Genomic DNA, 24931 nt, shown 5'->3' with positions numbered 1-24931 from the left:
TTAGATGTTTCCCAGGCTGGCAACCGCTCTAGAGGGCACTCTTGAATCGAACAATGTTTCAGACAGAAATAAAATTACAATGATGATATATATTATTTGTATCTGACACGCCGATCAAGTTGATGTGCAGTGTTGCTGTGTATATACAGAACACAGGCGAGAGAGTGCGTGACTAAAACTTGACACAACTTGTGTGTTTGTTTCACAAGGTAACAGCAAAATGAAGGTTTTTGTTTTCTCTGTGCATGTATGAAAGCAGCATCTATTTTCTGGTGAACTGGAAATCAGGTGAGTGAATGTTTTATATAAACAAAACAGGTGAGATTTTTTTGAGTTCTGATTTTGCTGGACCATATCATTTGAGTTTAAACTATTCATTGCATCTATTGTCTACCAAGATAAATTCATCGAAGGGAGTTTGTTTCTTTAAAGCCAATTCTTAAATAAAGACATTACTGAAATAAATGCAGGTGTTCCACCAGTAAATGCATACCCCTATTGTCTCTACATATTGTAAACGATATAAAACCCATTATTCACTTCTCTCTAGACTACGCACATTGTAAAATTACCTTAAATCTGTGTAAATAGTCTAACTGCAATAGAAGAGCTGTAATTCCATTAATATAACTGATTGACAAGGGTATTTGCATGTTTAAAAATGCAGGTTGTCACTGAAATCTTATTTGGTTCTGTCTCCCAAGATCTTAATGCTCCCTAGATACTTCTCAGATTTCACGCCAACACAGAGAATGAAAAAAAAAAAACCAAAGAAAATAAAAGTATTCTTAGTCTTACTTTGACCAGCTCCATCACCAGATACAGTTCCGTCGTGGTGTCCATTTCCTCTATAAGCATAATGATATTGGGATGCTTCACTCGACGCAGGATGGACACTTCATTTTCAATCAGGTGTTCCTGTTCAGAAAAAGAGGACAGAAGGTTATCGGAATAGACATAATGGCCAATTCACTCTCCCTTTGATCAGCGGAGCCCTGATCACCAGATCAATGAGCACCTTTTTTGCTGCTTAATTTATATAGTAGGGGGTTACTGTCAGAGGCTGGATTTAACTTGTATTGTTAACTGTGGTGAACTGTACTTCACCACTGACCAAATGTAAGTTGAAACACCATTATTTCACATGGAGAACCAATGGGATATCGCTGACAAAAGACCCCAGAACATGACAGCAATTCAGGAAGTGCAGATTATATTCTTATGTAGGTATTACGAGGTGAAATTAAGTTCAGAACCACCCCGCCCCTGAGCTGGATCACTGTAACCTGCCACCCCCCATCAATAGTTAAATGGTTTTGATCCTCGCCGGCCTTCACCTTTCCTTTAGTGTAGGTTAGTCAAGGACACATTACCTAGGATTTATTTTCACGGAATTTATTTTTTAAAAAAGTTGTGGATTATATACAGGAAAAATATAACTGCTTTGGTTATGAATTTTAATTCATTTTATATGTATGTTCAGATTTAGCATCTGCATAAAACACTAGTTTCATTACACTTTGGCAGATAACAAATCATGTCACTGGCCTTGGAACTTACTCATGTTTAATGCACTGATTAGTAGCATGCACTTCATGCATTTGTGAGCAGAGCACTAGAAGGAGATGTGACCCACTGTGCCTAGGCAGTGATTGACGATCTTACGCTATCGTTTCACCTTTTATTTCCAGAGTTATTTACAGACGCATTGTGTTTTTGCCAAAGCTTTATGTGGCCATTTAACTCAGAAACCATGTGCCATGTGTGCATCTCATTTTGTGAGAGTATGGTGCGGCATATATGGGTTAAACAGTCACACCTTTGAAATTCAGTTTGAAAGAGCATCAATTGTCATTCTGAACAAACATATCTGCTCCAAGCAAAGTGCTCTGGAGAAAAAAAAACAAACAAACATGAAGCAGTTTTGTTAAACACGATGCTGCATCTCATCAACAGACAAACGTGAACAGCCACAGCATACTAAGCCTTACGGATGGAAGCCTGTAAATTCAAAACCAGCGTTGAGTCCAAGCAGAAACTAGAATCTTATTATAGCTTTTTCTACCTAAAGAACAGGTAACACATTCAATTTATCGCATCCATTAAATATGACCGAGGCACAAGAGCTTTACCTCTGCTTTCTTTGTTTCACTTGAATAAATTGTTAACTGCTTTAAATAAAGCTCAGGCATAAGTAATGCTTATTTAAAATAAACAATATATTTTTTTAAAGGCTCAAAAATATTGCTGAGCTACCATTTTAATACCTTTCCTCAAAACGCTGATACGTAGTTAGTTTTCAACCACCCCACTGTTTTTGCTATATTTTTTCATGTAAAAAAAAATAAATCTCAGACTTGTAAAGTTCTCCTAGATAGTGCAATATAGATTTCATTCTACATTAATATGATTTATTTACAGAGAAATTATTGTATAATTAACATTTAAGCTGCTTGTAGAAAATACATTAGTCATTCAAGTTGGAAACACAGATAGATCCACTGATGGATACAAATACATTAAGATTCAAGTTTTGGGACATAAACTGCTACAGAGCAGTGAGCAACTTAAGAGTCATGCGTACTTGGACCAGACGGGTGTTTTTAAGGCAGGGCTTATGCTGGCATGTGAAACAGAGTGAGGAAGGAGTAAGCTGTAGCAAAATTTAATTCTTTTCTTTGTTGGAATTCTTCCTGGACAGTTCTGCCACTGTCCTAAGGGGTATAAACATCTTCCTAACAACAGTCCTCTGCTGGTACATACACATACATCTGTAGGTGGCTATACAGACACAGGTCCTCCAAGACAAGTATACATCCCTGGGGGTGATTTGTTTGTTTTAAAGCAGTGAGAACTATAAATAGAATATATAGCTAAAATCTGTGTAAAGAATGGATTGTCTATCTCTAGACCATTCCAATTTATGATACCTAAGCGCTGACTCAGACAAGTAATAATAAAGCAACTAAGACTGCAAACTGCACACATCACCCAAAAGTTCTCTTTTGCAGTGAAACACACTGGGTCACCCTTCCCACAGCCAAAGAAATGGCAACACTGTAATCTCAAAAAGGCAATTTAGCACTTTTTCTTGCGGTTATACATTTGAGAATTCTTTCTAAATTTTCCCTTAAATAAACCTAGGGAATATGAGATAAAGTGATGGTGAGGTGGGAACGCTCATCTCCTAACACAAAATTTAAAATGTGCATAGATAAAGCATTTCTGTTTCAGGACCTCTACTTAAAGCAAGTCATCACAGCAGGTAATGCATTAGCGTACAGTAATATACAACTCCTTATCATACAAAGAAAAACATACAGACTTGCTACATCTTCCTACAAGGTCACATTCAGCATTTGGAGCTCTGAATTACACTTCAGAGCAGTTACTCTATGTAATTGACAAAAAGGGCACCTGCCTTGGTGGCAAAGTTACCTTCAGAATCATTTCAGTGCAATAATTTCCATAAAAAAATAACGTGCTTGCATCAAAAAGTCCATCTTTCCAGTTATCCTTGACAGAACTGTGTATTTCCTACTCTCAAAGATACTTTAATACAGAATTTGATTGCTAATTAATACTGTGCCCTCAGTGTTGTTGTAGCTAACACTAAACTATGCTGCATTAGATTCCTAAGTTTCTGAAGAGCACTTTGGTTTTAAGGTGTCTCAAAGCAGTGACAAGAGAAGTCCTTGATTTGTTTTTATATATGCCAATGTCTACATTCTTGGCTATAGGTTGGAGGTTTTTTTCTTCCTTTTTTAAAATCTCTGTACTTGGGAAGAAGGTGAAGAAGTCTGACACTCTCAGATATTTGCTTCGGTGTAACATGGTGTTCTGCTACAAGCATTTTTGGAACTTTTTTTTTTTTTGAGGTTGAATTAAAAAAGTTTAAGGATCTCTATTGTTAAGAGATCTTTGTTATACAGGATGGTGAAACTACATAAACAGAAATAAGTGGTTGCAAAAATATCTATCCCTATCTATGTTCTGCATATAAAAGGAACATGTACAGCCATTAAAAGATAAAAATAAGAGGCAGACAGGGATGGGAATTAGATAAATACACACAGCTGCAAATTTCCTCTCTCATATTTTACAGAGCAAAATCTTTCTAATGTATTTTGGACACACATTAGCATTTTCTTTGTTAGTCCCATAAAATAGAGGGCAATTTGTTTGGTTTTTACTCTATTATCTAGTGGATTAACACTCACTACTTTTATGATTTGCTTCTTGGATACATTATCATCCTTTTAAACAGATATTCTGAAAATAGTCAGAAAACCCAAACACACCCACCATTTATGACTAATGAGCAGCTGCTAGCTCTGTTTTTGCTGTTTTTCTTACATATGCAAATTGTTGTACAGTACCTTTCCACAGCATTTAGCCTTGTCTATGATCTTCAGTGCAAACTCCTTTCCTGTGGACCTAGCAAGAAAAAATACAAGAACCATTAATTAGAAACCACTCAACTAATTGTGGCATTATCTGTAAGAATACATTACTGTAACAGAATGTCTTGCCCCATGGAAGGTTGCTGACAGAAAATTCACAAAATGGACTTGATTTTGGTTTTTGTTTTCTTCAGCAGCACTTGTGCCTGCTGTTTCCCTGACTACCACAACCTCTCTTACTTTGTGTATTAATCCCAGGCTTCAGCTGCAATTCATTCTTCTGTGACCTGGCACAACTCTCCGTCACTTCTTTAATGCAACATGCAAAATTTGACTCCAGCCTTCCACTTAGCTTTGTTCGACTGGGAGGCTCTAAAGTTAAAATCATACGCATTTATGTGTAAGTGAGCAGCAGAAAGACTGATACCCTAGTGGAAAAATTCAATAGGCTTCAACAGAGCTAAAACCCCACACACTAGTCTAAAATCCCACTAAAATTCATTAGGCACTGATTTTGACCATTTGTATTTTGTATATTCTTTCTCTATTTCTTTAACTATTCTGTGGAATTCTTCAGCAGTCATCTAAAGTCACATGACACATATGGGTGGTTATATACAAAGTAAAAAGGATTACTGTTTTCAGTAAATCCTGTCAAAGAAAGGCACTCTTGTTTGCCTTTTGTTCCTTTAAGGAGTAAAAATCTCAGTTTTTCCAGAAGGGGAGAATAAGAGAAAAAGCAACACAAATGAATTACCTTTTTTTTCCTTTTTTTTAAAAAACAAAGATGACATTACTACTGATATTAATGATGAACTAAAAATCACAAGAGAATGCTGAAAGGCCCTGTTGCTACTATTTTGTGTTGTGTCTGCTACAGACTCCAGCGTGCATCAGAACACCACTAGCACGTATGGCAGAAAACACAGGAGACAATTACATAAGCAAGAGTCAGGCATGTTATTAAACTTCCAGGTTAATTTTCACTATATTTTTGATATTAGATAACACTAGTCAAAATCAAAACCTTACAAAAAAAGGAACTGAATTAATGTCTCCCATGTGATTTATCCATTATTGAAAAAAGGTTGTGGAGAACTCTGCTCTGGAAGTGCAGCTGTATCTATGAGGTTGTCATAGTTACAACCAGATCTGGAAGTGTTATCTAAATGGTACCTGTGAAATGTCATCCTCTTACATTATGGACCCGATGTAAAATCCACTATGAATACAGTGTGTAATTCAGAATCACAGTTTATGCGTTATACCAACTCAAGTGCATTGTCTGAAAGCCTGCAAACAACTGACCAGCAAAACCCACTTAGCAAATCTTTGGCACTGAAGCTGTGTAGAAAGAGGAGTTACAACTCACAAAACCAACTCATCAACCAGCTTCCAATCCCTCTTGCAAATGTCCTTTGCTACAGCACTTAAGGAAATACACTGGATATCATCCACATAATTTGCGTGCTAATTCCACTGCCTGTCACACACCAGCATTATCTGACAGCTTTCTGGTATTATTCTGTCTCGCTGTCAGTGTCCATCTGTTGACTCATGTCTTTAAATACAGACATATAGGGACCCTTTACAAAAGAGACCATCGTAATCTTTTTGTAGAACAGCTGGTATAATAGGATCCTGGCTCCACTACTAAGGTTTCTAAGCACAACATTATAAAAAATGAAGTATAATAATTAATAGGAATTAAAAGACAAGCATTTATAGTTGGCATTTCTTCTCTCATTGCCATTATTAGCAACTATTGTTGCATATTTGCTTTATATACGAAATTAATTTAATAATGTTTCATTAAATATTAAGATTGGATCACATAAAACTAGGTTTTTTTAGTTTAATTTTGCCTTTTTTTCCCTTTCTTAATAATTTGAAGGGTTTTTTTTTCTAATCCCCTCATTCCAAAAAGCACAGATGATGTTTTGCAACCAAGTGACTTAGCATCCTTTGTCCCATTTTCAGTGGAACTTCAGTGTTTCCCAAAACGCACAGTCGATATTCCTGAAAATGAAAAATGACGTTATTCCTTTGACCTGTGCTCTTTCATGAATGGCGTTCATTCTACACATAACAAAGGATGTGTAGCAGTTTCAGGGTACATGGGAAATCACAGAAGCATCATTCATTTCATGCCTGCGCCAAAAACTTCAAGCACAGAAGAGCCTTCGAGAGACCAGGTGTGCTGGGGCCCGGTAGGATCTGCCTATCCCAGTGGGGAAACTGCATCTTTGGGCATCAGCTGGCGGCGCTGCCTGAGGGAGCTTTAAACTAGAATTGATGGGGGAAGGGTATAGCAGCAGGATCACAGTAGGTAAGCCAAAGCTTGGCATGGCATCACCTGAGGGTAGCAATGCCAGTCTGAACATTTACACTGCTCCTGGGAGCATGGAGGGCTTGGGAGCCTAGCTGAGATGCTTGTACTCTGACACATGTGGTATGAGAAACAAACAGGATGAACTGGAAGGGTTGGTCAGCTCCCAGAGCTACCATGTCATTGGTATTGGTGAGACTTGGTGGAATGAGTCCCACAGCTGGCGTGCTGGGCTGGAGGGCTACAGGCTGCAGGAGGGATAGGCAGGGCAGGCGAGGTGGAGGTGTCACGCTACACATAAGGGAGAGGTTTGATTGTATAGCCCTTACAGCTAGCGATGATGTGGTTCAGAGCCTCTGGGGGAGGATTAGGGGCAGGGAAAACAAATCAGAGGGTGTCTACACTGTACTGGGTGTCTACTACCAATCATCCAGCCAGGATGTAAGCACTGATGAATTCTATAGGTAATTAGGAGAAATTTCTGGATCAGCAGCCCTTGTTCTTGGGAGATTTCAACTTCCAAGCCATCAGCTGGGAATATCTTACTGCTGTGACAAGCAGGTCTTGGAAATTCTTGAAGTTTGTAGAAGATCTTGTCACAGGCACTCAGCCAGCTAGGAAAGATGTGAGTACAGACTCATGGGGGATGTGATGGTAGGTGTCTGTCTTGGCCATAGTAATCATGAAATAGTTGAGTTTAAAATGTTTGGTGTAATGAGAAAAAAAGACAGTGGAGTTGCTGTGCTGGATTTCAAGAAAGCAATCTTTAAAGTATTCAGGGAGCTATCGGGCAGAGTACCCTGGGACCTGCTTTTAAGGGCTTAGGAGTCCACAACTGCTGTGCAGTCTTTAAGAACCACCTTGCAGGAGCACAGGAGCAGGCAATCCCACTGCATCGTTAAGTAAAGCAAGTGGGGCAGAAGACCAGCTTGGCTGAACATGCAACTCCTCGTGGAGCTCAAGAGGAAACAGAAGTTGTATGATCTCTGGAAGCAAGGCCAAGCTTCGTAGCAAAATTACAGAGCTGTGCTTCATATATTCATGGAGAAGACATGAAGAGCCAAAGCTAAATTAAGAGTTGAAACTGGCCAGTGTTGTGTCAGAAAACAAGAAAGACTTTTTAAAGTATGTCAGTATGTCAATAGCAAAAGGGGTTCTAAAGAAAACACTGGATTGCTACTTGTTGAAGACTGTCACCTGACCAACAGAGACTAAAATAAAGCAACGGGTTTTTTGCCATAGCCTTTAGTAATGCTGAGAGGCCCTGGGCTGCCTGGTCCCCTGAGCTGTAGGACCACAAACGCAGGAGCAGTGACTTTCCATGTGTGGACACTGAAATTGTAAGGGACCAGCTGTACCAGCTGAATGTTCCCAAGTCGCTGGGGCCTGGTAAGATTCATCCCAGAGTACCGAAGGAGCCAGCGGATGTGATGGCAGGACTCCACTCGATCATCTACCAAAGGTCTTGGGAGCCTGGGGAGGTCCCTGCTCATGGAAGACAGCCAACGGTTTTCTGATTTACAAGAAGGGTGTGAGGGAAGACCCAGAGAACTACAGACCTGTAAGTCTAACCTTAGTTCCTGGAAAAATGATGGAGAAGATCATACTGGCTACTACTGAAAGGCATTTAAAAAACAATGCGATCATTAGGCACAGCCAACAAAGGGAAAGTCCTGTTTAACTAATTGGATATCCTTCTTGATAAGGTCACCCTCACCTTACCCTCACCGGCGTGGCTGAAGGGAAGGCAGTGGATGTAGTTTTCCTGGATTTTAGTAAGGCATCTGGACAAGTTGTCCAACCGTGAGACGAGCAGGTATGCTGTGTGCTGGCGAAGAACTGGCTAAAGGACAGGGTTCAAAGGGTTGTAGTGAATGGGACTACAGCTGCCTGGCAACTGGTCACCGGCGGTGTTCCTTTAGGTCTTAGTCCTAGGGCTGGTTCTGTTTAATGGTTTTGTCAATGATCTGGATGCAGAAGTTGAATGCACCATCAGCAAGTTTTCTGGGATGTGCTGTTGACTCTCTTGAGGGACAAGAAGCCTTGCAGAGGGATCTAGATAGACTGGGCTATGATTAATGGAATGAAATTTAACAAGTCAAAATTCTGGATTCTGCACCTAGGATGGAGTAACACCAGGTACGGGTATGAACTGGGAGAGGAGCGGCAGGAGAGCAGCCCTGCGGCAGGGGATCTGTGGGTCTGGCTGAGGGCAGGCTCAGCGCCAGTCAGGGATGTGCCCTGGCAGCCCAGAGGGCAAACTGCATCCTGGGGTGCATCAAACACAGCATAACCAGCTGGGCAAAGAGGTGGTTATCCCTGGGTGCTGGGGCAGCCTCACCTTGAGCACCATCTGCAGTTCTGGGCCCCACGATTTAAAAAGGTTGTTAAGGTGCTTGAATGCACCCAAAGGCAGGCAACAATGCTGGTGAAAGGGCTGGAAGGAACGTCCTGCAAGCAGCAGCTAAGAACATTGAGCTGGTCTAGTCTGGAGGAAAAAAAAGGCTGAAGGGTGACCTCATTGCTCTCTATGGCTTCCTGAGGAGGGGAAGTGGACAGGGAGGCACTGATCTCTTCTCCCTGCTATCAGTGATAGGATGTGTGAGAATGGTTCAAAGCTGCGCCAGGGGAGGTTTAGACGGGACATTAGGAAGCGTTTCTTTACCGAGAGGGTGGTCAAACACTGGAACAGGCTTCCTAGAGACGTGGTCGATGCCCTGTGCCTGTCGGTGTTTAAGAGGCATTAGGACAAAGCCCTTAATAACATGCTGTGACTTTTGGTCAGCCCTGAAGTGGTCAGGCAGTTGAACTACTTGACTGTTGTAGGTCCCTTCCAATTAAAATATTCTGTTCTATTCTCTTCTATTCAGTTTCACTTAAGCCTCTCATGTGTAGCTTCTTACAAAATTAAATGGGCAGGAATCCAGTTGCAACTCAGCTGGCTATATTGCCTTCTCATGGTTTTTGCAACAGACCTGCAGTGTTTAAAGCAGTAGGGACGTGATTACACACTGATGTGGTAATGCTTGGCAGGAACCAGAGTTTGTTGGTAGAAACTGTTCAAAAAGAAAAAAAAACAACCCGGACCTTGGAATCTAGATGTTTACACTGACCAGAAGCATTATCTGAAACCTGCACATGCAACAGGAACTTTCCTTGAGCAGTAAGTGTAGCATATTCAGATCACATTTAGCCATTTTTTTCTATGTATCAGGACTGTGCTTGTAACTCTAGGAGTTGCTGCCTAAGTCTTTATTCCTCACTCTATAAACCTTACATGCCTGCACATCAGTTTCTCAAAATAATATTAAAAATAACAATTGTCACTTGCTGCTATAAACCACCGAATGGTGTATTAGACACTGTGTTACACACCACCTGCCAATATTACTCTCAGTAATGGAGGGAAATAATCCAGATACAGTACAAGGAAACAACTATTTTGAGAAAAAGCAACAGGGGCTGCAGAAACCTATGTTTCAGTAGAGAAGGCCCCAGGATCAGCCTCAGTACCCAACCCTTTTGGCCATATGGATGGCTCAGAAAAAATATCTATGCATCTACGATCTGCTAAGACTGGAATGAAATGTTTCCATTCATAATTATCTTTCTTTTCATTTAAATAAAATCAGCAGATGAAGATGAAATAACAGAACCTGTTCCTGTAATTTCTATGGTTTTTACAGACATCTGCTGAATTTGCCCGGTATTTGTGTACAAGTTAGAGATTCCTCATAACAGTTAAGAGGCTGACATAACTCTCAGATTGATGAAGACAGCAGAAGGTGGTTCTAAAAAATACACAGAGAAAGCGACAGTCAAATCATCTGTTATGTTTGCAACACCAACGAAGTGTGACACAAAGCTTGCAAAGCAGGAGCAGTAACACAGCACAGGTCCGTAAAGGTACCCTGTCTAACTTATGGGAAACCAGGCACAAGAATATTTCAGAGTCTGGACTATTAAAGGGCTGATTTGAGAAGTCTCTGGCTATTCCAGGCACTACCTCACAGAAGAAGCAAGCACAAGGGAGACAGTAGCACAGGCTAATAGCCACCGACGGCATGTCTTTAAGCATACTTTGTCCACAGTATTCTGAAAGCCGTGAAAAATCATTTCAGCAGCAGGCAGTAGGGATACTACAGCAGCAGAACTGCTGAGGCAGAAGTGGGGTCTCACAAAGACTGTTTAGATGCCACATACAATTGCCCACCATCCACAACAGTCTGTTGTGTGAGGAGATTTCTTGAAGATCTGTGGGGTTTCCTTAAGAGCCTCCATTAGAAGGTGATACCTCCTCTGGTTTTGGGGATTAAAAACCATGTTCCTCTGCTGCTCTCATATCCCTTTACTGGAATAATACATAGGAAGCTCTGTGTGTTTCTCTATGCCTGGCTCTCCTGTAGGCATATCTTTGCAACTGCCCTTTGCTTTCATCTCATCACATTCCCTATGAAATCATGCCAACGCACAGGGCTTTACCCAGTAAAGCAAACAGCAGTACAGAAAAGTTTCCTTACTCACCGTTCTATGCACTCCTTTACAACAGCAAAATTGCCATCACCAATCACCTTCCCCACTTTATACTTCTCAAGAATGGTAGATGACCCTGAGCACTTGTTTCCATTCACACCTGCAAAAGAGCAAGGTCAGTAACGCAAGCTGAAGAGAAGTGTCAGCAGGATGCAATATATCCCCAATGGGTTCCACAGGCACAGAACAAATGCAAAACAAAACCTCAAAGCAAGCTGTTTTCTTCACAGCTTATTCCTTTGTTTTTATCTCAAATGTAAGAAAGAACAAGACAGGACTAACCAGAATTGTTTGACCTTTTAGCACACAAACTAAATGTCACCATGTTTTTGTGGTGGACATATTCTAAAAGTAATGAATGCAGTTAGAACGTCCTCAGTCCGACTCAAAATACTTTTTTTGAAATATCTTTTTGCATACTCAAAGCAAAAACGCAAATAAGATTAATCTACAATGCATGTAAAAGAATCAAAAGTTTTATCTGCTGAATTCCTTCAAGTTCCCTTAGCTGCTGCTGAAACATCCAAAATGCAAATAAGATTGCTAGCTTCTTATTTCATTATTAAAAAATGTTAACATTTACTCTAAAATTAATTTTAAAAAATACCTTAAAAGCCCCACATTGCTTTAAAGAGATAGAGAATGAAAGGTTAAGTTTAGGTAATGTCAGTTGACGGGCTAGTGGTTCTACCTGAAGCACAATGTGCTGTTTTGAGGAGGGCTCCACTTTCAACCCAGCCACAAACACATTTCTGATGATACTTTGCAGGTCATGATCAAAATCACTCAAATGCTAATAGTGACTGTTGAACAGCAGGGCCCACTAAAATGCTACCACTTGACAAGCAAAGAACAGAATTTATTTCCTAGCTTTACTGCCTTGATGTAGAAAATGCAGTAAGAATCTTCCCAAGATAAGGTTGTCGACAGGGCATCAAAAAGAACAAAAAATGATTTGGCATCATCAGAAACCACCTAAAAGTGTTAAACTAACTGCCAACTAAAAGAAAATTTTTGCACGGACTGTTAGCAATTATTGGCGCCTTACCTTCAGGACTCTGGCAATGTGATTCAGGTACACCATTCACATTGGAGGAAGACCCACCATGTGGAGAGATCTATGGAAGTACATAAGAACTTATTATTTCTGATCATAATCACAAGACGGTGCCAGAGGAAAAAAAAAAAAAAAAAAAAAAAAGGAGAAGTTAAAAAAGTCACCCTAAAACCACCTATACAGAGTCAGTTTACTTTTCCACTCCCATCTTATTTTCATTCTTGCTTTCTCACAGTTCATCATCATTACAATATATCATTGTCACTTGCACCGATATGTTTCAGCCCTGCTACTCTTATTTAGATTGGTAGCTGAACAGACTTCAGTAAACAGTAAAGAAAATTCCCTTCAGCTGCACCAAGTTCCATCTAAACACTATAGAGCCAGCGTGTGTCGAGGCAACGTTCCCTCCTCATTCTACACACCCAGGTCATTACAACACACTCTGGCACGCGGTTCCACATAAGCCAGAGAGCCACCTCCAGGCAACGATTCAGTGCCCAGCGCAGCAAGCACGTGCTCCTGTGCTGAAGGCTAACGCATCTCGTCATAGCTGGCACTGCCTGAGTTCTCCCTACCTGAACTCTGCCAATATCTCTCTCTTCAGATTAGCACTGAAGCATGCTAGGAAGGCGATGTAGGAATGCTTGCATGGCCCTACTAATTCTCATTTAAAGAAGAGAATTTTGACATAGGTGGCCAGGTACTTCTACAACAGTGAGACCCGCTTGGTAATCTAGTGGTCTGTATTTCAGGTTATTACAGATGTGATGATTTATGACATCTACAACCAATTCAAGTTAAGATGTCTGATGTGAATCCAGACACAGATCCAGTCTTAGTAACTGTGGCGTTGTGTAAAAATCAAATACCTACACAATTCTAAAGGATGAAGGCTGAAGAAAACTACTTTTGCTGCACTAACGACTTAATGGGTATTCAATCTGAATCTTCACAATTCTATTTAAAGTCACCCTGTCATACTGCCCAGACACACACACACACCAGTCTATTTTTATTTTAGAAAGGGGTGGAGGCATAGGAATGAATTCCATAAACAGTAAAATGTACTGAATGTGCACCACTGTTCTATAAGCTCTCCCATTACAGTTAAGAAATGAAATGATGAAACTATGAAATTAAAATATAGCTTAGATCATTCCCCCTACTCTACATAACATTTCTTGCTGTTCTGTGAAGTTCCGTATCTTGTTTTCTTCATGGGCTATTCTAGTAGTTCTCACCACTCACCACATAAAGGATTAAAATACTTTGCCTTAAGCTCACTGTCTGTTGAAATGGCTTTGCTTGACACCAGGAATGCAAATGCAGCATTTTCCGTTTTAGCTGACATTGTCTGGTTACACTGCTGAATATTTTAAATCATTAACACTATTGTCAATGAAAGAACTGAACTGACAGATAGGGATATTGTCTAAAAGCTCATGAAATGCTAATGAATGCTTAAGTTTCTAGCGGCAGCTGAGCTGCCAGATCAGCTAAAAGTACAGTAACTAGAATCTGTACAACTTAATTTTGAAGAGCCTCTAAAACAATGATGTTTACTAGCATTTGGCATAGAAATAGCATCAAACAGCAACCAGTCAGGTACTACTCTGCTCCTTACTAATAACCTAAACCCAGGCTATGTTAATGCTACTGTCTTTCTGAGTTACCTGTTTCTTTAACCAGGAATAGGAACAAGGACATTTGGGTTAAATGTCATTTGTGCAAATTCATGAGTCAGTCTCTTAACCAGTCAGTCACATTTTCTTCAAGTATGAAGCAGAGAGAACAGAACAGATCACTGCAAAGTACTAGTCATCACCCAAAACCATTAGTAATCTATTTTGGGTTTTCAGTGAGTGACAATACGTGGGAATATCTACCCCAGATTTCCAACTTCCTTCATCCTTATAATCAGGTCAGAGCATGACTGGGCACATTCCTTCTTACCACAGTATTTACAAGAAGAAAGCAATCATAAACAGGAAAAAAGTTAAAAGGAATACTAAAAGGAAAAAAATCTAATGCTGCTGTTGTGTCTGAGGTGCTAGACCAGAACCTGAAATGGACAGTTCAGCCTTAGCTCTGTGACTAATTTGCCTTGTGACTCTATAGACATGAGGCCGAACTCACTCTGAAAGAGACTGCGTGTAATTTGGGTGCTGTAGGTCTGTGTTTGAGCTCCTCAGCAGCAAAATCAGTCTAATCTTTCCCCACTGTGTCAGAGAACAGTAGAAATACACTCTCAAGATGCCTGTGAGGTGCTTGACTAGCCAGAAGACATGGAGAGGAGGCAGGAATTGTCAGTCAGTGACACAGAATAAAGGTATTTTTATTATTAAAGTACTTTTCTAATAATTTAGCTACTCAGTGACATGTAGTACTTAGAATATCTTGTACTGTTGGTATCCCAATGGCTGCAGGTATTTTGAAGGTGAAGTAAAGATTTTGGGTGTGCAATTAGACTTGCCTGGTTCACTAGCCACTCCTGAAGTAGCAAGATGAGAAAAGGATGCATGTTGCTTTGATACTACACTAACTGATGGCACCTACAATCACACTGCAAATTAGGTTTTGCAACAGTTCCTCCGCTTGTATTCTAGCACACAGCACTGCTGTTCTACTCTAATACAGTTCCCCTTACACATGACAAATTCAGAGTGCACAGGTCTTAAATCCACCCTCACATACACATGCAGCTCCTAGAAAACTCAGACATGAGGCAGAATTTGATTCTTTTTTTAAAAGCTCACAGAGCAATTTAGAGCAGCAACAGCTATCCAGCCCCTCAAACAAAACAATCGCCTCAGGATGCAGATGCTACTGGTCAAGAACATCTTCCACCGGCAGCCACCACTATTGCAATTAATCATTCTGCAACACAGAATATATAGCAATTATTGCTTTTACTTCCAAGTTGTCTCCCTGCAGGTAATTTGTGTTTCAACAGCACATTCAGAGACAAATGCACAATACAACACAGTTGTTAGAGATACTGAGAGTATCTTGGTGAACACACGGTTCTCAAAACTATCTGCATTTAATTTTACAGATTAATTAAAGATGTTGTAAAAAGTTACAAAAGGTACCAAGCTGACAAAAAAACCTCCCCAGCTGTTTCATGTTCTTCACATGATGAACTGTTTTCTGGGGAATAACCATTTTCCCAGGTTCACATAAATATCTAAACACATTATATATTATTTTATACAGACTGTGACTTTCAGCATCAGGTTTATCAACACAACACATGGTTTTGTGAGAAACACTCACATTAGATCTGTCACATCCATAAGCTTAACACACCTAATTTAGTACCCAATGTGCTTATTACACCTCAACATAATAACTAAGGAACAGATATTTAGCATTCTTCCTTTCACCCTTACTAATATTCAACCCATTAAAAACTCTATTTTACACTTTGCACTGTAGAATTTTTTTTTTTTTTACTATCTGAAGTATCCAATCCATGATGTGCCAGGCTTCTGCATCCTGCCAGATACTGTGTGCATCAGGTTTTCTAATTCTAAGTTAATGATAACAAAGCACATACACACCCCAAAAAAAACAACCCAAACAAAAAAACAACAAACAAAAACATAAAAGCCTTTAAACCACGACAGAGCCCAAGAGCATGAACTGAAGTGGATATGCAAACATAAAGTGATGTATGCATAAATATCAGGGAAGGACTAGCCCAAGATTCCCTTAAAATCTGGATCAGAGCATAAATCAGTGATTTGGGAATGAAAAAGCAGCAGCTTGGCAGTCATCTTCATCAAGCCACATCTACTGGTTCAGTAGCAAAGATTTTTAATAATTCTTTGAGTCAAAATCTACCACATATCTGAAAAAATGTAAACACAGTGCTTGTATTTAAAATAGAAATGCGCAGGGACATAAGAAAGTAATCCCAGATAACTGTACAACTGGTCCAATTTTATTTTGTGTCTCATGAGAGTGTGAGGAAGGATCCACAGATATAAACCCACATGCTCTCAAAGCAGAATGGCATTTTAGTCGACAAACCTTTGCACTCAGGATTAGATTAACTGTCCATGATACGAATGTTTGCAGGAACATTTGGGGCTTTTTTTCCTATTGAAGGAAACATGTAACTTCTTGGTAGCTGCATGGGATGGTGCCTTCTAGAGCCCCCATATAAAGGTTTCCTGCGTCTGTCATTCTTGCCTGTCTGGAGAGAAATGAAGGACTTGTGCCATCACGTCGCTAGGCATACAAAGGGCCTGTGTACATTGTCCTGTAACACGTATGTGCTAGTGCTTGTTTGACTTCAGTCAGACTTCCTGTGGTTGCTCAGCGTCTTCACAGCATGTATATGATGCACTAAATGTGCTGCCCTTGTCCTCCAGCACATTCATAATGTGCTGAAGAGACGCTGAACTGTATGGTCCGCATGTACACCCAGACCCTTGTGTCTGGAATACGGGACCCCTACACAAACATTTCCGATACTATTTTGATCATAGAATCTGATCCTGTAATATCCTCAAAGTGCATCTAGCCAAACTTAGAAATAAGTATGCCTAATATTGTTAACTTTTCCTTGAGTCCTCATCTGACACTACTGTGGTAATCTTCCATCTGAAGGCTAAGAAGAGAATGTAAAGTCTCATACCTCCAGAAAAACTCCCTGACATTCTCAAAGAAGCTTTCTCTGTCTTTATGAAAACATTCAAACTGGTGATGACTCTAACTGCAGACTACAAATATTTTAGTGAAATTGTGAATTAACCGTTTACAGAAATATTGTCTGAAATCTAGGGACACTTTTATAGTGTCATTGTAACTCATCCCAAAAGGCTGCAATAAGAAAGGGCTAAAAATATTCCAAATATAAATGAAATGTTGTTTATATAATCAGTATTTCCTATGAGGTGTTGTATTTATTATTATAATGCTTAATATCAACATAATCTGTAAGACAGAAACTTCATATTTTTCAAGTGATGCTTAAACACTGCTAGTAACCAACTACACTGAGAAGCTACTTGTAACAATACAATAGCTAATTACAATGTAGTTATTCTGCTGCAATTTCAGCATACATGCTGTGACAATATATATAATACCATGCATTTTTTTGCACTGCTCTGGAAACACTGAAGAGCAACATAAGGATTTACCCTTTTTCTAAAGAGATTTTGAACCATATCTCATTATGTAAAGCATTTAGCAAACTGATGCCAATGGGTGAATGGACTCAACTTAAGTGCAATACCTCAGTTTCCCTACCAGTACAAATTAGCCAACTCTTTTTATCCACTGTACGACCAAGAAAGATGAAGAAAGATTCTGAATTGTGAATTCAACACAGGCAGCAGTTAAAGAATTCCTCTAAGAACTGCTATTGCACCTGTGTCGCTAGGTTGGATAATTGCATGTAAATATTCTTAACATGTAACTGCTAACAGAAGCACATGCGTACAAAACCGAAGAGATTAAAACCTAGATGAAGATAGGCATTAATCCTTCAAATCACTTAAGCACATGTTTAACTTTAAGTACATTAACATCCTCATTGAAGTAAAAGGGACTACTCAATAGCTTAAAAGTAAGCAGGTACTTAGGTTATTTGTTGGATCTGGTTTTAATGCCCTTTCACTCTGGTCATTTGGTCCATCAATTGAAAAAGTAATACCGAGACAAATGCAAACACGTTGCTATTTAGCTTAATTGGGATTCTAAGAAAGCTTCTTTATTTGTACAAATTTATTTTCTTTCTAAAAAGATGAGAGACTTTGAGGTACTTAATTTCAAGAGGACACAATAAAATACATCCAAGTAAGCACCGGGAAGCTACAAGGCCACTTCCCAAAATCTCGTATTTAATCTAGTCTCTGGATTATTTTTACAGTACTAAGTGAGCCCAGTAACAGATGTACTCAAAAAAATATGAGTCGAAGTACCCCTAACAGCTTGGCATACCTGAGTATCTATAAATGCACACTTAAAACCAAAGGAAAAGGTTAAACTTGTCAACGGTCACCTGCCTACAGAACAGCAAAAGACTCCTCTCAGTCAGTCGTCCTGTGCCACCTCATGCACTATTACCATTACGTCTTAATCCATGCACTGGTTTTAATCTCTATGGAGAAGTTAATAGAAAAATAAGAAACTCAGCACATTTGCTCAAAAAAGAATATTGTCTAGAGTAGTCATTTCACGCCCATACTTGTTCACTTTTGAATCTAAATCTTTACCTTGAAACAAACCTACTGTGAAGTGACGTGAGTTTTCTGTGCCTGGAAGTACCACTTCTGCTTACAAAGCGTTGTGAAACAGAAGGGATCCTTGGGGACTGAAGAGATTTCACTTCAACAAAAAAGAACCATTCAGAGAGTATGATGTAAGACTCCGTGTCTGAGACTCAGAAAAAACCGCTGTTGCAGTCAGTACCTTTTGCAAATTTGCTGCCTTGATGACTAGCATTATCACTTAAGCTCTGTGTTGGCTGTCAAACTTTAAAAAGCTTAGCCAGGCTCTAATCTATAGTGAAATCTTTTATTTTGCTCTGGCTTTCCAAACATCACAGTTTTTGAAGTACAGTTCATGTGGAGCTGCTCTGATGGTCTGCTCTTTAGAGGAAACGGAAACACCAACCCTGATTTGTTCCCTTTTCCTGCTGACCGAAGCTCACCTAAAACCATTATTAAGTGTTGCTGTTTCAAGCTCTACAAAAATAAATATATATGATTTCTACACAACAAATCAGCCAAAACATTGCATTTCCAAGGCCAGAAAATGCAGCATTATACTTCATTATTTCACTGTCTGCCATGGTATTTGTATCTACATTTTCATTCAGTCATGGCACCTTCTTTACACAAGTGCAGGAAGCCAGACTACTGTCTGCACAGCGATACAGTCTTAGCAACAAGGAATTATTTAACAATAGGGAACAGCAGTAACCTCAAAATAATAAAATTGGTCCCCACCTTCCCTCTGTTTTCCTCATCAGGCTGGCCAAGATCAATCCTACAAAAATAATAATGGGTTTCTTAAAAGAATCTAGTTTTACATAAAACTGTGCTTTCCTGTTACTGCTTTTGTGTGGATACTTCGCCAAACCAGACATCACTACTAGAACATAATCAAGAAACAAGGGTCACTGCACAGTGCACTTGTTTCTTTTAGAATTATCCTGAGATTCACCTGATAACTTTCCCTATTTTTAGTCTCAGGAGTACAGCTGGGATCCTCCTACTGAACAGATGCAACCTAATGGGGTAAAACAAGAGATTCTCACTGCTTCAGTAACACACCAGGTCTGAGATGATTGATTTCTTTTTGCTGTTTTCTTTGGTCATATAGGGATGAATTATTTGACACAAAACCCCATTAGTATCCAGCATCAATTAAATTCCAAAATGAAAAAGTACAACAGCCTACTTCAGTGAAATTGACAGTGAAGGGGAAAGAGGACATGTCCACTTTACTGAAAATTGCTTGTTACTATCAGAATTATCTCTATCTTAATGGAGCTTTAATCAGCTAAAAGCAGACAGGACAGCGTGGGAAAAAAATGAACCAATTTATCTAGTTTCTAAACTTGTAATTTCATTAAAGAAAGATGAAAGAGCATTTGTTAAATATAGTGCAGACCATCCGAGAGCCTCAAGTCCAATGATTTTGGTGTCCTCTACTTTAAGTTCTATAGCAGAGCTGTCCAGACAAATTTTAAGACACACAGATCTAATTTTCAGTGTCAGAACTATCACTGCTCTTGGAAATGCTTTATAGGTGGAAAGGCCAACCTATGTTGCTCCGGCCGAAAAGAAGCTATGGGATGTCACAACTCAACAACATAAAGGCACAGATCAACAATAAATGAACCAAACAACAAAAAATATGTTAGCATTTAAAAAAATAGATCAAACCTTTTCTCAGAATTATCACAGAAGCCTGGCAAAAACCAGTGCCATACTCCTTGCAAAACAGACAAAGACTTGGTAACAATTAGCATGTCAAAACCCAAATCTAAATACTATTCACATCACGTCCTTTAGCCAGCCTCTTAATTGAGAAAACAGTTTTACACAGAATTATGCAGCCTCTTCCTAACTGTTGTGTTCATCAATGGGAGCTATTACTCGATCAGAATAATTAGTGCAGAACATCCAGCATGCTTCCAGAAAGGTTGCAATTGATGATTTCATAAGAAAATTCTCCTTGAAAGGACAGCTGCACAAATGCAGCAGTAAGATGCTCAGCTGTGCTCCAGACTCCTCCTTTCATTTTACCAGGTGAAATGCATAAAGCAGCCTCTAAGAACTGGAAATGCCACCAATTTTTAAGTGGTAGTGGAAGAGAACTCTCTTGGTGCACCACAGAGAAAAATCCTCCAGACATTAGGCTGCTCCCAAAGGAACCCCTCCCAGGCTTTCAGGAGGGGACTGCATTAAGGGGTGAAATTGTGTGCCACAAATGAGGAAGGGTGCTTCAGATGAAATTCTGGGCCATGCTACAAGACCATAAGGTACTGAAACAAGGATACCACATTTGTATAAGCTGGGGGAATATAAATTACTTAGGGGATTTCTGCAGTCCACACAACAATAGAAAATTTGGAGGCCAAACTGGCATATTCAAGTCACCATCACCCTCTGCCTTCACTAAGCTGAGAGTTCCATCCTGCCAACCAAAGACAAAATACAAAGATCTTAAGGTCTCTTCTCCAACTCAAAAATCATACTAGCAAGACTACCCTATAGAATTGTAACTCTTTTTTTCTCTTTTTCTTTTGTTCTTCTTCAGCATCACTGTAACACATTATTCAATGAATGCCGGAATCCAGAGATTTTGATGGTTCTGGCACTTACCTTGAGTCCACGAAAGCTGCCTGGGCTTGTCGGTGAAGAACTGGAGGACTTTGTAGATTTTGGGGTGGATAATTGACTGCTTGGGGTTCCATTAACTAGCCAAAGCAATAAAAGAAAAACAAATGTAAGAAAAACCAAATAAAAGTCAAAAACCCTAACTTGCTTTTAAACATAACATACCTCTCTGGTAAGTTATCACTCAAGTCTGCATACAAAGACCAAACCAGACTCCTCAGCATTTGGGAATAAATTACACACTTGCATGCCACACAACTGCACCCCTGAAACTCATGTGGCTGGATCAAGAAGACACACAAATATTGCACTGTCATTCTAAAGATTAAAAAGGCCTCTTCAGTCCTTTGCCAGTGCAAGAACTTTGGGCAAGCAATAGCCATAGCCTTGTAAAATTATATCATTTATTGTGATATCACACAATAAAATATGGAAAAAGTGTACATAAAGCCATCTGACCCTCCGTCTCTCTTTTTCTGGATCAACAGCTAAGTAGACTGCTCCACAGAACACAAGTTGTGTTGTTTGGTTTTTCCCAAGAAAAAAGAATCAATCAAACAAACAAGAAGTAAAAGTTGCTTGGATGATAAAGAACTTATGCAGTAGTTCAGAAAAATATTGATTTAGGGGAAAAAATCCCAACGAAGTAAAAGCTAGTAGCTTATTTCTGAACTTCCAAGAAGTTCAAGCGTCTGTGAAAACATACAATATCCTCCCTTTTGACTTCAACAGTTCATTCATTTTAAGTCCATTTTCCCAGACAGGCCTGATACAACATCTGTTAATATCCCTGGTATCTTGAATATAACTTGGGTCAGTCCTTGTCTTTTTCTGAAAAAACCAAACTGATGAATTTCATTATGTAGACAGAATAGCACACTGTTGATCATACACAGATATGATGCGACATTATTTCCTCTCTAGCTGAACCTCATTTTTCCTGGAAAAGGAAAATATGAGGCAGAATTTTAAGAGTGGAAAAGGTTTCATAGCTGATTCATGTGAAGAATTTATTTTTCAGAAAAAAAAAAAAAAAAAAAAAAGCGCAACCCTGGCAAACAGAAGCTTAGCTTCAAAGTAAATACAGTTGCTCCTGCACGTAGCCTTTACACATCCAGCGGTCTATCATGGGTTATGCATTTCTTCTTAACCAACACTATCAGATTTATTTTGCAAGTGTCTGTTAACCTAGTACTCTAACATTCTCTGAGTGCTGAAGATGCCTTCCAAGCACCATCTGCCAGTAGGCCAGGCCTACTGCACTGCAACTTCCACAAATCCCTGGTTTTCACAAAAATCTCTCTCTCTGATGTGTGATGTTAAGATGCAACTAATTAGCATTTAGGTACACAACAAGTCTATCTTGAAGTCTGATAACTCAGATATACGTTCCCAAATCTATTACTGGACTAAGAGCTTAGTCTTTTCTACTAAAAGGAATTAGTATGTTTTTAGGATATTTTTATCTTGACTTTAAGAAGGGTTGTCTGTAAGAACAATACACAAATTATTTGAGTTTTTTAAGAAGCTGTAAGTATTTAGTTATATGTATCCCTCCTGCAAAATTCTTTTCACCACCTTATTTTAGATAACCTTCTTGAAACCTGGCATATTGATGTATCGTTGTTTTATAAAGAATTTGCAATTATGATGAGGAAAAGAGCTAGTGAATGCTATTTTACTGTTTTCTGCTTCTTGTGCACACAATTTGCTCTAGCCATTAGAAAAAATACTGAGCTGCAAAGTTAACAACCAAAAATGAGATATTTCAGTAGAAGAATTTGCTTCCAAATGACCAACTATTACTACAGAAGGAAAACAATTTTGTTTGTTCACAAATTCCTTTTATACAGCTCACAGAATGGATTGATAGCCAAGTCTTATATCCACAGATGAGAAGGGTAGTGGTGGGTAATGAAATAGTGTGAGACCAGAGCATGATGTAAATGGTATGGAATAAGGTGTGGAGACTGTGCTGGTGTGCAGGTTTTGGCTGGGGTAGAGTCAATTTTCTTCATAGTAGCTGGTATGGGGCTATGCTTTGGATTTGCGCTGGAAACTGTGTCGATAATTCAGGGATGTTTCCATTACTGCATCCTCTTCCCTCATCCTGCTGGGGAGGGGAGCGAGCGAGCAGCTATGCGTGTGCTTTGGTTGCTGGCTGGGGTTAAACCACAACAGCACTTTTTGGTACCTAACATGGGTTTGAGATAATAACACCACCTCACAGGGTTTGAGATAATAACAGAGTGACCGGAGAATATTTGTAGGTATTTAGAAGGGATTGGTATCTGTTAACAGTTGTGGGTCAAGATACGGATTCATCTGTTCTCAATATTAGTTCACCTGATCTGCACCATGCTCTTTTTTTTTTTGCTGTACACGTGAAAGATCAGCGTTGGCTTTTGCAGTTTGCTGTGCTCTGTAGTGATGAGTGATGTTTTGCCTGAGAGATTTGTTATTAAAACACTGACCTTGAGCTCAATCGGGTATTTTGGGCTCTGTACTTTGGGTACCATCTCATGGAGACAATTTAACAGTTATACTTCTTCCTCTGTTTGGGGGGGGGGGGGGGGGGTTGTTTGTTTGTTTTTGTTTGTTTGTTTGGGGTTTTTTTGTTGGTTTTTTTTTTTTTCAGAAATACAGAATGGCACCTTCTTTACCTCCTTCTGTGATGTTTTCTCCCTTGCTACAGCAGCTTCTCAGTATCTTGAACATACTTGAGTAGTTAAGATACTTCTATTGGTACTTCTTAAGAATATTGCATCAGTTTTATCTAAGGTTAATAAGCAATTTAGGAATCTGATCCAGGCTCCGCGAGGGTATGGTCATGGGTGGCATGGCACATGGGAGAATACGGGCAGGCATCTGGAGAACCTCTCACCTCCAATGGTCTGGAACCGCACTCCCAATCAACTACTGGATCCTGATGAAGTAGTAGAATGTTTGGGAAAAAAATAATAATAAATTCCATGGCTGTTCCAAAGAGGCACAACTTACCGCACCGTGCTGGGCCCGGGCCAGCACCTACCAAACACTGCTTGACATTATGTAGCACCCTCGGGTAAAAGAGAGGTAAAACATACCAAGGGACACTATGGTAAAATCAGACACTCTTGTCAGTCACCCCTATAACTAAAAAGAAACAATGAAACTAGAAGTCAGCTCATTTAGTAAAGGATGAAGAAGCTTCTAAGAGGGAGCAGGACAAAGACTGGGAAGAGGTAGCCTGTTTTGCAGCACAGCAGTCACAAGAGCAGGAGGAGGAAGAGACTGAAATCACGAGCCACAAACTACCCGATCCCTATCCCTAAGTGAGCTGCGACAGACACAAAAAGATTTTAGCTGTCAACCAGGTGAGGTAGTTCTCAGCTGGTTACTCTGATGCTGGGATACTGGGGCTAGTAGTCAGGAATCAGAGGGTAACGGAGCCTGGCAATGAAGCCAGGGTCTCTTGCTAAGGATAAGGCCATTGACAAAGGGACTGGAAAGAAGGCAGGAGTCCTCAGTCTTTGGTGGTGACTCCTGTCAATTGTGAAGGACAGGTGAAGGAAGAACTTGCAAACGCCCAGAGAAAATGGACCAACACTGAGGGATGTATCCAGTTTCTGTCAGAATTAGCCAGGTTGGACATGATCTGTAACAACCTAGATGATGCCCAGGCATCCAAAGAGCCGGATGAAATCTGTTGCACAAGGTCCACGTAGCAAAAGCTTGTACAAAACGCACCGATGTCATACAC

The 24931-nt window shown here is 39.7% G+C and overlaps 1 protein-coding gene across 6 annotated transcripts in view; it reads right to left on the bottom strand.

Annotated features, from left to right (window-relative positions):
- Window positions 1-24931, bottom strand: part of DCLK2 (doublecortin like kinase 2) — a 95551-nt gene that overhangs the window by 15217 nt on the left and 55403 nt on the right. For all 6 annotated transcript variants that reach the window (XR_005826134.1, XR_005826140.1, XM_040582438.1 and 3 more), the window contains 5 exons: window positions 21175-21269; window positions 12314-12383; window positions 11257-11365; window positions 4380-4437; window positions 799-918 (listed from right to left, as the gene is read on the bottom strand). Coding sequence is in view for 4 of the 6 variants with exons in the window: in XM_040582438.1 (XP_040438372.1) it covers window positions 799-918; window positions 4380-4437; window positions 11257-11365; window positions 12314-12383; window positions 21175-21269 (452 nt within the window). In the remaining 2 variants the exon portion in view is untranslated. The remainder of the gene's footprint in view (window positions 1-798; window positions 919-4379; window positions 4438-11256; window positions 11366-12313; window positions 12384-21174; window positions 21270-24931) is intronic.

The sequence above is a fragment of the Falco naumanni genome, chromosome 1, assembly GCF_017639655.2.
Source record: "Falco naumanni isolate bFalNau1 chromosome 1, bFalNau1.pat, whole genome shotgun sequence".
Classification (NCBI taxonomy): Eukaryota; Metazoa; Chordata; class Aves; order Falconiformes; family Falconidae; genus Falco; species Falco naumanni.
This window is presented reverse-complemented; position numbering and strand designations above follow the sequence as displayed.